This window comes from Schistocerca gregaria, chromosome 8, assembly GCF_023897955.1.
Source record: "Schistocerca gregaria isolate iqSchGreg1 chromosome 8, iqSchGreg1.2, whole genome shotgun sequence".
Lineage (NCBI taxonomy): Eukaryota > Metazoa > Arthropoda > Insecta > Orthoptera > Acrididae > Schistocerca > Schistocerca gregaria.
The window spans coordinates 397320669-397335628 of NC_064927.1; the positions used below are offsets into that span (position 1 = coordinate 397320669).

Sequence of the window (14960 nt, forward strand, 5' to 3'; positions counted from 1 at the left end):
CCTCTCGATATACCACAGCATCATCCGCAAAAAGCCTCAGTGAACTTCCGATGTCATCCACAAGGTCATTTATGTACATTGTGAATAGCAACGGTCCTATGACACTCCCCTGCGTCGCACCTGAAAACACTCTTACTTCGGAAGACTTCTCTCCATTGAGCATGACATGCTGCGTTCTGGTATCTAGGAACTCGTCAATCCAATCATACAATAGGTCTGATAGTCCATATGCTCTTATTTTGTCCATTAAAAGACTGTGGGGAACTGTATCGAACGCCTTGCGGAAGTCAAGAAACACGGCATCTACCTGTGAACCCGTGTCTAAGGCCCTCTGAGTCTCGTGGACGAATAGCGCGAGTATGGATGTCGATGTAGAAGTCGCGAGCTATATTTGCCGGATTCATATTGCCCACATCATACATTTCACGTGTTTAATCCACTCTCGTCCAAAGTAGCGAACAGTTAACTGCCAGCCAGGGAACCTCGTTAGCAGGAATACTCTCTCTTCCGTGCGCTGTAGTCGACTGACGTCGTGTCTTTCGATGTTTGTTTAGGTATAGCGTCCCCATACTACAGAGGAGTTACCTCGCATCGGACGGACGGACATAACAATAGTTGTCTGACAATAAAAAATTAAACTTTTCACTCGAGGGAAGACTTGAACGAAGGACCTCTCGTTCCGCAGCTGCTCACACTAACCATGGGACCACGGAGAACCGGCGGTCGTTAGCTCGCACTCTCCTTCATGTTGCCTATCTTGCGCATGGGCTACTCAGTTTGTATATTTTGCTTAGTTTTTTCATAGTTCCACACAACTTCTTCCTGTTTTCTCCATTGATCTCTGTTCAGTTTTTCAAGGCCTATCCACTGTGCCAACCTATAACTAAATCTGAAGGGGGTGCAATGGGGAGGTTCCCTTGTCAGAAGTGCCGCAACACGACGTGGCATGGACTCGGCTAGTGTCTGAAGTAGTGCTGGAGGGAACTGACACCATGAATCCTGCAGGGCTGCCCATAAATCCGTAAGAGTACAAGGGGGTGGAGATCTCTTCTGAACAGCACTTTGCAAGGCATCCCAGATATGCTCAGTAATGTTCATGACTGGGGAATTTAGTGGTCAGTGACTCAGAAGAGTGGTCATGGAGCCACTCTGTATCAATTATAGACGTTTGGGGTTTCTCATTGTTCTGCTGGAATTGCCCAAGTCCGTCACACTGCACAGTGGAAACAAATGGATGTCAGTGATCAATCGGGATGTTTACATACATGTCACCTGTCAACTCGTATCTAGACGTTTCAGGGGTCCCATATCACTCCAACTGTACTCGCCCTACACCTTTACAGAGCCTCCACCAGCTTGACAGTTCATTGCTGACATTCAGGGCCCATGGATTCATGAGGTTGTTCCCATACCTGTACATGTCTAGCCGCTTGATACAATTTGAAATGAGACTCGTCTGCCCAGGCAACGTGTTTAGAGTCATCAACAGTCCAATGTCTGCGTTGATGGACCCAGACGAGCTGCAAAGCTTTGTGTCGTGCGGTCATTGTGGGTACACAAGTGGGCCAAAAGCCCATAACGATGATGTTTCGTTGAATGGTCCGCACAGTGACACTTGTTGATGGCCCAGCGTTGAAATCTGCAGCAGTTTGTGGGGGGGTCAGTTCCGTCACATGGGTCCCATTCTTGCAGGATTTTTTTCCTCGGAGGTTTGACATTTTACTGGATTCCTGATATTGATGGGACACTCATAAAGTGTCCGCACTTCATCACTACCTCGGAGATGCTGTGTCCCATCACTCGTCGCCGCCTATAAACCCATGTTCAGATTCAGTTAAATTGTGATAGCCTGCAATTGTAGCAGCAGTAACCAATATAACAGCTGCGCCAGACACTTGTTGTCTTATATATGTGTTGCCGACTGCAGTGGCATATTCTGCTTGTTTACATATCTCTGTATTTCAATACACCTGCCTATACCAGTTTCTTTGGCACTTCAGTGTATTACTGCCTTTAGTGCTTCACTTACATCAAACACTTATTTTTCATTGGCACTTACATTGTCCAGTTAGGTGTGGACCACCTATCAGAAACTAGATTTACCACCTGTTGCAGCACGGACTGCTGCGAGATGTGCAGGAAGTGTATCAGTGTGGTTCTGCAAGGTACTGACAGAGATGTGGAATTATGCTGACTCCAATGCCGTGGCCTACTGCATAAGGTTCCTTTGTTGAGAGTCTGTGTGGCATGATCAGCCGAGTGGATGTGGTCTCACAGATTGTCATTTGGGTTTTGTGACGTGGATTTTGGTGGCCAGAGGAGTATAGTAAACTCATCCTGATGCTCCATGAACCACTCACATACAGTGCAAGCTGTGTGACACGATGCTTTGTCCTCGTGGTAGATGGCAATGTGCCGACTGCCGAGGAAAAACAAAAATTGCATGTAGGTGTGGACTTGCTTCCTGAGGATAAATACATGCATGTATTGATCCATCGTGACTTCCAGAATGACGAGATAAGTCAGGGAATGCCCCGAAAACATTCCCCAGGCCGTAATACTGCCTGTTCCGGTCCGCACCCTTCCGATGATAGTTGCGGGGTGTTTGCTTTTGGACATTTCACACCGTACATGCCGAGGGCCATCTGTCTGATGGAACGTAAAATGTGGCTCATATGAAAAGGTCACATGTCGCCACTCAGTGCATGTCCAGTTGTGTTGACCTGCAAACGCCAGCCTTTGTCGCCAATGAACGGGAGTCAGCACTGGTGCATGCTGCAGAGTCCCATACACAGCAGCGTTTACTGAACATTCGCTGTGGAGGCTCTGTTGGTAGCCCTTCGGTTCATCTGGGTGGACAGTTGTTCAACAGTTGCACACCTATTCACCCTTACACCTCTTTGTACCTGTTGTTGACCCCGGCCATCTATGGCCCATAGTGCTCCCGCAGTTGCCTTGGTGCCATGTTTGGATAGTGCCATTTGGCAACATACGTTATACTTTAACTATGGCGACATGCTAACAGTTTAGCCATTCATAAATGCTTCCACCCTTGGCATTGAAGCCAATTATCATGTCCTTTGCAACATTACAGATATTACCCAGTTACCACATTATGATGACAACTGCACTGTTTTGCGCATCCCGTCTGCATGATTTATACGCCCTCCTCTGCTAGTGCTGCCTCTTTCCGTACTGTGAGTAGTTATTGCAAGTTGACATCAAATGTAGGTGGTGTTCAAATTAATATGACTGGACCCTGTACCTATGTATATGCGATGGTTGACAATACAGAAGAATATAGAATGAGTTAAAAAAAAAAAAAAAAAAAAAAGGTGTTGCATATTTTGAGATGAGGCAGTATGGATCAAAACAAGACAAAAAAGGCTATCCTATGAGCCCTTGTGTATCTTTGCTACTGTGAAACCTCTCTCTTCTACTGCAAATGTTTGCTTTCCATATTTTGGGTGGAGATAGTTTGGACCAAAAAAACAACCAAAAAAAATTTTAAAAATTTGTCATGTTAAAACAGGCTCTAAACACACACCTTAAGAGCTATGAGCGCTTGTTCATTAGAAGAGATGTGTTTCACGTTAATGAAGATAAGCAAGTGCTCATAACTCTTTAAGGTATGCGTTTTAGAGCCCATACTTATTGTACATTTTTGTCTGGTTTTGGTCTGTATTACCACCTCTCATAATATGGATACATTTTTAACACCCTGGATAACAGCTCTGCTTTCTGACTGTATCTTATGTATCATGTCAGTCATTGCTACAGTGGGTAGACTCTCAACGTTACCAGTCCAAAAGTTGGTGGTTCAGCCTACATTGGTTCTTAATCCTTTGAAATCAGTTTGAGTCTTTGGAAACATATTAAATTGCACAGAGTGCACATTAAACTGTTGTTGTTGTTCTCGTTCTCTTTGATCTATGAGGAGTTGGATCTTGTTCTCTTCTCGGATGAGAACAGATTCAATCTGATTCGTAATTCTGGACATAGCCCTATATGGTGAAAAGTAGGAACGTGTAATGTAGCCAGAAACTTGTTGAACATGAACGTTGTGGTAGTCCAGATGATATTGTATGGTGAGGCATAATTTGCATGGTTGTATTGACATCCAAACCTTTGAAAACAGTACACTCACCAGTCGACATTATTGTAACTCTGTCCTCCTCTGTGCCTCCATTTCCCTCCGTTATCAAATTGACAATTTGTTGATGTGTTAGGATGCCCTATCAGCTGATCCTTTCTTTTTTTGAGTTAGGGCATAAATTTTACTTTTCCAAATTTCATTCAACACCCCATTCATTATCTGATCTACCCATATTTTTGTAAGGACTCTTCTGTAGCCATACATTTCAAAAAATTCTATTCTCTGCTTATATGAACAGTTTATTGCTCACATATCTCATCTGAACAGTGCTTCACTGGACTTTTCAGAAAAGACCTCTTAACATTTAAATATGTATTTGACCTAACAGATTTCTCATTTTCAGTAACACTTTTCTTCCTATTGACAATCTGCACTTCATAACTTCTAAGTAACCTAAGTAATAAAACTCATTTTCTACCATATCAGTTCTTTATCTAATTACGTCGGCATTGCATGATTTAATTCAACTACGTATCAAGACATTATCCATTCCATTGTACTGCTCTTTCAAGTCCTTTGCTGTGTCTGACACTGTCATCATCAAACCTTGATGTTTATGTATATAAAATAATTTTGAATATTGGGCTACATCATTATAAAATATTAAAGCAACTAAGTTTCCAGTGTTCCATCTGGCTTTGTAGCAGCCTTCTTCAGGGCAGTTAAACACCGTGAAGAAGACTGATGTGAAGTTAGTCGAAACAAGCAATTTAGTTGCCTTAGTCTTTCATACTGACGTTGCATAATACACAATTTTCTTTTTTATTCAAAATGACACTTGCCATGGAAGCCTCAAGGTTTTTATTTCTCCTACCTAGATTTTAATTTGCATTTAAAATTTCTCTTTGATTTCCTTTACAGGTTGCTGTGTAAAGAGATTGAATAACTTTGGGAATAGGCCGGAATTTGGTCTCAATCCCTTCTCAACTACTGCTCCATTTCATATCCTTTACTCTTATAGCAGCAGTCCGGTTCCTATACTAGTTGTACATAACCTTTTGCTTCTTGCATTTTATTCCTGCTAATGTCAGAATTCCAAAAAATGTATATCAATCAACACTTTAAAAACCTTTAAAAAATGCCCTAAACATAGGTTTACCATACTGAACTCTTTCTTCTCAGAAGAAATTTTAGGATCCTTATTGCCTCTCTTGTTCTTGCATTTCTCCAGAATTCAGACTGATCTTCACTGAAGTTGTTTTCTTCCAGAATTTCAATTCTTATTATATTTATGTCTTGGTATGTGTTACTAAGGATTTTAATAATTCTGAAGCATTATTGTTTATTCCAGGTGCCTCGTTTCAAATTTGGTCATTCAGCACTCTTTCTGGTAGTATCCTTTCTTCCATCTCATCTCATCTACTTCCTGTTCTGTTCTATAATACTATCTTCAAAGTTCATTTCCCTTGTGTAGCCCATATGTATTGCTTCCACCTTTCAGTCTTCTGTTCTTTGCTTAGTACTGGCTAGCGATCTAAGTTCTTCATATTTTATTTTATGGGCATTGAGATTTGGTCTAGGGCATTGTTCTGTGCCAAAGATGTCTTCAACATTATGAAGCACAGAAATAGTCCTTAGAAGACAACCAAGAGCAAGGTTAAGGGTCCAGGAGACGTCACCATTTGGACCTTATTTAAGATGTTCAAAATGAAGCATTTTCTTTTTGATATATCGGGAATAAATCTTGCTGTGTTCTATAAGATCAATACATATCCCTTGCATTTCACAGATATAGTACTTCTGCTTCAATTTAAGTGTTCATCCTGTTTTGCACCATCATCTCTAACTGAAGAACTGAAAGGGATTTCTAAATAATAGAGAACTACATACATAAGGAATTAGAACAGACCTGAACTGATGTGTCATTGATGAGGCTTTACATGCAGTGTAATTTGGTTCAGTGTTAGATCAAGTTTTTGGCCAAATGATAAATAACTTGGGAATCCATGTTAATTGTGGTGATAGTTTTCATTACATCTTTTGTTATAGTACACACAGACACTGATCATCCATGTACAGATGATTGTAAGATAATGGGAGCATGGAAGAAATACAGAGAAAACAATAGTTGCTCTAACTGTGGACCTGTTCACTCTGGAAATACGGTAGCAAACAACGGAAATGGAAAAACACAAATGGGAGAACATTCTGCTAAAGAATTTGATACTAAGTACACAACTGCAAAGGTTCCAATCTGTATTTGTCTGATAAATACAGTACATTGAGCATTTGCTTGGAATTCCCAATATAAATGTGGATCTGCTGTCAAATGTATAAATCCATTTTATTCATGAATGAGTCAAATTTATTTTTCCAACAATGAGGTGATTGCTTAAGTCCGTATAATCTTGAGGTGACTGACATGACCTGACTTGTCATTGAATCCTTCATGGTTGACTGATACAGATTTCTGTGTCCAAATTTCAAGTTTTCATCATCTGCAATTGCTCTTAAGGTACAAATAGACTCATGGCTAGCAACTGGACTAGAATTTTCATCATAATCAAATACTACACTTAAACAAACAAATGAGCACAGTATCAATTGGTAGATCCATCGGGCTTATATTTTACACATACTACCCATCAATTATTGATAACATGTTTCCCTTTAGGTAGTTCTACCAAATCCAGTTCTCATGTTCTTTAGAGGCCTTTGCTTATTCTTTCATTGCATTATACCATTTATTGGAATCATGACTCTGTAGCTTTGTTGAATTTTGTTGGAATTTTCATGGAGTGCTTTTGTCAAGCAGATTAATGTATTTGTTTCTCGAGACCGATGTGCCCAGTAATCTAATTCAAAATCACTAAATCTCACAGGTTAATGTATTTTACAAACTGGGTACAATTTTGTAATTCACCCAAACATTGTTTGTTACTAGTCTCCAATTGATCGATGACAGACTTAACTTTCACATTCGATCACGAGTTATTTAATCGAGTCACTTTCCTCTTCTGTTTTTTCAAGTACAGAATTGAACTCCAGTCAATCGAGTTTCCAGTTGTACATAACTTCTCTGGTGGATAATCAACACTGCTCGATTTCATTACACAATGTTTTGATGGACTCCACAATTTTATAATCATCTTTGTAAACAACTAAAACACTTTGCCAGTCCACAACTTGGAAAGTGATTTACCTCGAACGCTTGACTTCCCAGCACATTTGAGCCCAAAATGATTTAGGTGACTTGCAAGAAGATAACATGGAGTAAGCTAATTCTACTGTGTGCCAATTTGTGTGGTCAGCCATACAATTCTGCTGGGGCATATCCACACACTTAAGACGGAACTCAATACTATGGTCTCATAGCACTACAGGTACCATGTTATAATTACACATTCTTCCACTACCAGATCAAAACACTAGCAGCAGCATACTCCTTCAAAACTATTTTCAAATTGTTAGTTACTAGACATTTATTCCACATGAAGTATTTTAGAGCAAAACAAAAATAATCATCTTTAAAAATCACACAGTAGTCACCAGAAAAGTTTTAAACTTGAAATTTAGGAAGAAATTAAGGAAACTGCAACACTCTCGAGTGAAAGAAGTGTACTTCTTGCCAAGAGAAATTGTAACAGCCTGCAGGACAAACAGAAAAAGTTTACCCTAGAACTCATGCTTTTGGTAAGGAAGCAGCCATCTTAGGCAAGAATCAAAATGGCCAAAGGAAAACCTGGATCATATAAAATACACAGATCTTTCTTGGAGGAGAAACAGAATGAGCTGCTCAAAAAATTAAGAAGTCTTTGATTATTAATGTTTCACCTTGCTGTATATTTCAGGAATAGTTGCAGCAAGTGATTATTATTGGGGGAACATAAATGAAGTTCATCTATGAGAGTAAATGTTACTTTTTTATTTAACATAAAAAGTGAAGAAAGTACTTTTGGGGCATGTCACAAAGGTCTCTTGTTGGTTTGAAGAGATCTCTTGATGGCATATAAATAATGAGAAAAGACATGTTTAAATTTGTTTCACACATTAAAGAAAATGTAATATATTTTGGAAGGGACAAGAGAATGCTACAAAATATAAATAAATGATTCTGGAGAGAAAAAAATAGGCGATAACTATTAATTGGAAGAAATAGGACTTCATTATAGCTTTATAACAACAATCCAATAATTTGTAGATTAAGCGACAACATACCCGAGACATTTAACATAGAATTTGTTTTATACCCTACAGCGTACCGGAGCTTTCGGATATAATTTTTTTTTTTTTTTTGCAGTTTTAATATTCCTGTAACCCATTTTTTAATTTTTTAAATATTGTTTGCTACAATTAAGTTGTGATGATGTGTATTAATAAAAGTAGTCTTGGGAACTTGGACTGGTGGCATTCATCCTTGGCAGGCATCTGCTTCTTGCCAGTGACCCAGCAGAATTAAAATTCACAGCAGGTCCAGTGCTGGCACTGCCCCTGGGAGGAGCGTGTGCTCTTTGCAAGTTAATGACGTGGCAGAGATGGTCCTCTATAAAAGGAGAGTTTTCCTTCAGTGATTTATACACCTATACGAATATCCTGTGCAAAAAACTTAAGTAATTACTGACTACAGTTCATGATTGCCACAATGGAAGATAAATGCCCCACCCTCTCTCTGTTTGCTAGGTGTGTGTAGTTACTTGGCTTTGCAGAAGAGGAACAGCACATGAACTTCTTGGTAAAACACTGCAGTATAGGATAATTAAAGTGATACCTCTGGTAATTGTACGCTAGTGACAAATAGATATACAAGTTCAGGACCATCTCCTCAGACTAGAAATTGTATTTAGCAGTAATTTTTGGGAGCTGGATTGATGGTTCATTAGCTTAAGTGAATGTATGTGCTAAATTTTTAGTGAGTGCTGCATTCATTGTCTACAATTTTGAATTGCATAAGCATTGTGTAAATGATACTGGCAAATAATGAAAATCTCTCAAGATATCATTGTATCTACATTACTAACTTGACAAGCTTTTATGTGGCAGCAACCCAAAGTTAAAACACCTATAAATTGAAAAGAAAATTAAAAATATGTCTTATCAGCTACTCCTTATAGTAGTTATCTGATTAACTAGATTAATCTACGGAAAGTTTTTGTTAGCTGCATGGCAAAGCAGCAATGTTTGGTGGAAAAATGTCTCTGTTCTTATGACTCATAGACAACAGTTCTGTGATGAATATTAGTGTGCTTATATAGATGTTAATGAGGTAATAGAACGTAAAGAGCAACTATTTCATTTAACTAAGGAAACAGCAGTGTGAGTAAGCATGGATAGTTTATAGCGGTTTATCAAACAGTGAAAAATCTGGGATGAAATAACAAAATGCCTTAGGATAAATTGATACTCAAAACATAGAGGAGGTATTCAGCAGCAGACAGGCACATACAAAAGTTTGCTGTTGGATGTTATCCACATCACTGGTCACTTATTCATGGTTTTACATGTACGAATGTGTTATCTGAGTAAGGACTTTCTCCAAGAGCGAAGTAACGCCTAACAATCTACTTTTATATTTATCTGTACGCTTCTCATTGTCTCCTATGTGTGGTGACTAGCAGTGTATCCTAATTCCTATTGTTACAGCAGTTCATGATAATTAACAGCAGATGTAGCATCTGGCAGAGCTGCTTCACTTTGTCATTCCAGATGGAAGTGATGCAATGGTTAGCTCGGTGGGTTCACACTTGGGAGGATTATGATTCAAATGCCCAACCGACAATCCAGATTTGTGTTTTCTATGTTTTACCTAGAAGTTGGGTTAGTTCCTTTCCAAAGAGGAGAGCCAATTTCCCTCCTCATTTGTTCATTATCTGAGCTTGTGCTCTGTCTTTAAGGACCTCACTGTTGATGGTATGTCCTTCTTTCCTATTTCTGAAGAAGCTTCTTCATGTTGGGATCTATGGACCACAATAAATAAATGAATAATTGAATAAGTGATGAGCTAACTGGTAGAATCATTTTTAAATGGCTGGTTTTTATGCAAGTCTTGACTTTATTGTAGAACTTTTACAGTATAGAGTAAATAGCAAAAAATCTTTCATAACTCTTAGGAAGATAGACAGACAAAACTGTTAAGATGTTTTACTGACTAGGTCTTTTGTCCCAACAGCCGGAACGGCCTCCACCGCCGGCACAGCCCCCGCAGGCGCCTCCGCCCCAGCCGCCACCTCCATCGCAGCAAACGTCTCGCCAGGCCCCACCTCCGCAACCGCAACCTCCCCAGCAGCAAGCACAACCGCAGCAACCACCGCAACAACCGCCTCCGCCGCCACCTCCCCAGCAGCAACCACCTCAGCAGCCACCTCCTCCACCTCAACAGCAACCACCTCAGGCACAGATCGAGTACCTGCCCCCACCTTCGCAGCCTCGTAACCGAATTTCATTGTTGCATCCTCAGGAGTTCCTCAGGCCCCTGCCACAGGGAGCACGCCTCCAACCTCCGTAAGTGATCTACAATATTAAAGTGTATGTTTTAACAATAATGTAGATTAATGTGTGCGAACATAAATGTTGCCCAAATGTTTTATGAGGAAAATTGTTTATAATACACATAAAGGACATGTATATTCCCTTGACAAAAATTAGAGATACAGTGCAATACTTCCATGTCTTTTTACTTTTGCTGTCATAACTTGAAATGGGGATTTGATTCCCCTTAAAATATTGTTTTCTAAGAGGTTTGGTGAACTATGTTAAGATGGCTGGTGGATTGTGGTTTATAATAAATTTGTAGTAACAGTAACACAAACAAGGCTATGATTTAATGATATCTTAAAAAGTAAATATTTTGGAAAGAGAAAGAAATAAGTTTATTAGTTTGGTTGCTCAATGAACTAGAACTTTGGGGATTAATGGTATAATTATAAATAATTTTTTGTGAAAAAAATATTTTTATGTATAATAGTTTGATTGTTCAGTGGGGTAGAATTTGGCGATTGTTTGTGTTGTCCCAGTGCTGCTGCATGTGTAATAGCATATTTTTACTCAAATGCATTATTGTTTCATGTTAGTACAGGTATATGACACACAGGAACATTCATTCATTTGTAATTTTCTTATTGTTACCTTCACTGAGCAAAAATCGTTAGCCTCCTGTTTCTGCTGGTGTTTTTGCATATACTGGTGTTTTTTTTATACTGGACTGCCTTCACCATTTGTGTATTTCAATTATGGTCGTTTTATTTCAACTGAATATTGACGCAGCCTAATATTCGGTAATGGCTTGTACTTTTACAGAGGAGATGACTAAACAGGTTTCCTGCCGATTTTACTATGCAGTATTTAGCTCGAGTGACCAGAAATCATTTATACCAGAAAAAAAAGTTAATGCGGCTTCTAACAGTAGCTGCACTTCGTTAGTTTATAACTTGATTTATTTCACACTGGTGAAACCTCGTGAATGAAAGAATGAGTGAGAAAATTGACATACATGTACATACATCCACCATCTTATTAGGTCTGAGAATTGGTGACTTGTGTGAACTGTAATGCTTTATTCTTTTCTGTTGACTGCCACAATTGCAGCACACATTAGTCTGGCAGCTAGTTCATCCATTTAAGTCGCAGCATCTGAATGTAATGTAAGAGTAATAGGTTAATGTTCAGCAGTCATGTAAATGTTGCTTGCTGCAGTCAAATATCACTTTGTAATGAGTCTGTGATTACAAGGAGATGTTTAATTGTCTCTCTCTTTCGGCTATAGGAATATTAATGAAGAACACGTTTGGTGACACCATCTCTGGCCGGTCACTTGTATGTGTGCAGTGGCCTGAATGGTTAACTTCAATGCCAATTACCGCTGAAACGCTGCAGTGTATTGAATTCTTTTTCTTAACGATTATTTCTCACTACAGCCTACCCTGCAACACCTGTACAAGCTTTCCAGACAGTTTCTGACAACCCTATACATTATGCGAAACTAGTTATCATCCATGTGTGTATTGTGACTTGGGGGGAGGGGGGGTATTGTAAATCAGATGATATGTTTGTTTCCTGAGTGTTGTTTGTTATGAAACATGTAGTGAGACTTTCTATGAGAGTTCTGCCAGATGTTTAGCTGAGATTTAAAACCAAACAATAGTTGGGAATATTCTTCATGTCTGAGTATCTCGCAAGGAGGTAATCCAATTGATAGGTATGATTTGTTTGAACCTGTGTACTCTCATAGGCACAACAGACCATGCAGTGCCTGCTAGACTGTATATCTTATTCTTGATTGTTCATTTTTAACTTTTAGTAGCTAGTTTTTCTACATTCTGTCGAGTACCATGCACAGTATTTGTAATAAGATTTAACAGCTCGGGGATGCACTTTCAGTAAGCAGTTCATAATTTTTCTAATTGCAATACTTTTCTGAAAATAGCTTAAGAAGAACCTGGATTGGAATTGCTACAAAAGAAATAGGAAGTTCTGTGTGGTATATTGTCCAGAGAAGACAAACAATTACTCTCAACCCGCTCCCAACACACACATTTATGTCTTTGGAACATCTGTATTTAATAAACCGTGCACATCAAGCCGAGAAAAAATATTACTGCACACTATGTTTACACTTTCCATTCTCATGTAATGCAGTATTAACCTATATGTGAATAAGTACTGCCCTCCAGAAAAATATTTAATTGGCAGAAGCAGCAACTATTTGACTTAGTTGTCCTCATTTGAATCCCATTGTTACTTAAATGTGTTAGTCGTTGTTACATGGGTTGGATAAAAAGTAGTGGAACCTCTGTTATAATGCATACCAGACTTTATTGACAGATGTTGTCTCGATCACCTCTCCCCCACACACATGGAAGGCGTCGTTCACAGTCAGCACATCCTACTCTGTCGATGTCTTGCAAGGACTGCCCTGTGGCATGGAGGATGTGTTCTATTGTGTTGTAGTGTCTGCCACAAATACACTCCTGGAAATGGAAAAATGAACACATTGACACCGGTGTGTCAGACCCACCATACTTGCTCCGGACACTGCGAGAGGACTGTACAGGCAATGATCACACGCACGGCACAGCGGACACACCAGGAACCGCGGTGTTGGCCGTCGAATGGCGCTAGCTGCGCAGCATTTGTGCACCGCCGCCGTCAGTGTCAGCCAGTTTGCCGTGGCATACGGAGCTCCATCGCAGTCTTTAACGCTGGTAGCATGCCGCGACAGCGTGGACGTGAACCGTATGTGCAGTTGACGGACTTTGAGCGAGGGCGTATAGTGGGCATGCGGGAGGCCGGGTGGACGTACCGCCGAATTGCTCAACACGTGGGGCGTGAGGTCTCCACAGTACATCGATGTTGTCGCCAGTGGCCGGCGGAAGGTGCCCGTGCCCGTCGACCTGGGACCGGACCGCAGCGACGCACGGATACACGCCAAGACCGTAGGATCCTACGCAGTGCCGTAGGGGACTGCACCGCCACTTCCCAGCAAATTAGGGACACTGTTGCTCCTGGGGTATCGGTGAGGACCATTCGCAACCGTCTCCATGAAGCTGGGCTACGGTCCCGCACACCGTTAGGCCGTCTTCCGCTCACGCCCCAACATCGTGCAGCCTGCCTCCAGTGGTGTCGCGACAGGCGTGAATGGAGGGACGAATGGAGACGTGTCGTCTTCAGCGATGAGAGTCGCTTTTGCCTTGGTGCCCAATGATGGTCGTATGCGTGTTTGGCACCGTGCAGGTGAGCGCCACAATCAGGACTGCATACGGCCGGGGCACACAGGGCCAACACCCGGCATCATGGTGTGGGGAGCGATCTCCTACACTGGCCGTACACCTCTGGTGATCGTCGAGGGGCACTGAATAGTGCACGGTACATCCAAACCGTCATCGAACCCATCGTTCTACCATTTCTAGACCGGCAAGGGAACTTGCTGTTCCAACAGGACAATGCACGTCCGCATGTATCCCGTGCCACCCAACGTGCTCTAGAAGGTGTAAGTCAACTACCCTGGCCAGCAAGATCTCCGGATCTGTCCCCCATTGAGCATGTTTGGGACTGGATGAAGCGTCGTCTCACGCGGTCTGCACGTCCAGCACGAACGCTGGTCCACCTTAATGTAGGTTTCGATATTTGTAAAAATATATTCTTCTGTGGGCCCTAAAAATGTTTATAAATGGTTACAAACTATTTTTAGAGACATAACAAAATATTAACAGTAGAAAATATTTGTGAGGTATGTGTCATCACGTGTTACATCGTATGGTCGTGAATTACAATAGCTGAAGCTGAGTGGCTCGTACCATGTATAAAATTGATATAAGAACCGAAAATAACACATGCCATGGCTTAAGGTTTTATCTCAGCGTATTTAACTTTATTTGGGAAACATCCCTGCTCTAAAGGTTGGTTTATTGTAATTGATAGAGGTAGTGAATTGATGTGATACACATCCTAGTTGTTATAGATGTGGGTATTTCATCCCACCCAGATGAGGTTTTGTTGTTTGAAGACAATATTTCATTTTCCATATCTGATTGCATGATTTTTTTTTCAAATTGCTTAAAATGTGAGTTGACTTTGTGATCAGAGTATAGGAAATTTGCCTTTTCTTGATGGGCTGCCATATCTACATCTGATCTTTGCTACATTTAAGAAAAATTGATTGAAACCATTGGACAGGACTTAGTATAATTTCTGCTTCAAATCTAATTTTCTGTATCTCTTGAGTTTTGACTTTAGCTCCTAACTCTGACTGAACAACTGATCACACTGCTTTCTCATGTTTCTGTGTTGGAGGATGAATGCATGCCCTTTTTTAGCAGTCAGTTCAACTGTTCAAAATATAGCTTCATAACATTTAACATGGATAACAAAA

The 14960-nt window shown here is 40.4% G+C and overlaps 1 protein-coding gene across 2 annotated transcripts in view; it reads left to right on the top strand.

The window, feature by feature from the left end:
- LOC126284927 (nuclear receptor corepressor 1-like) overlaps positions 1–14960 on the top strand; it is a 355946-nt gene that overhangs the window by 115762 nt on the left and 225224 nt on the right. For both annotated transcript variants that reach the window (XM_049984190.1, XM_049984191.1), the window contains exon 3: positions 10263–10594. In XM_049984190.1, coding sequence (XP_049840147.1) covers positions 10263–10594 — 332 coding nt within the window. The remainder of the gene's footprint in view (positions 1–10262; positions 10595–14960) is intronic.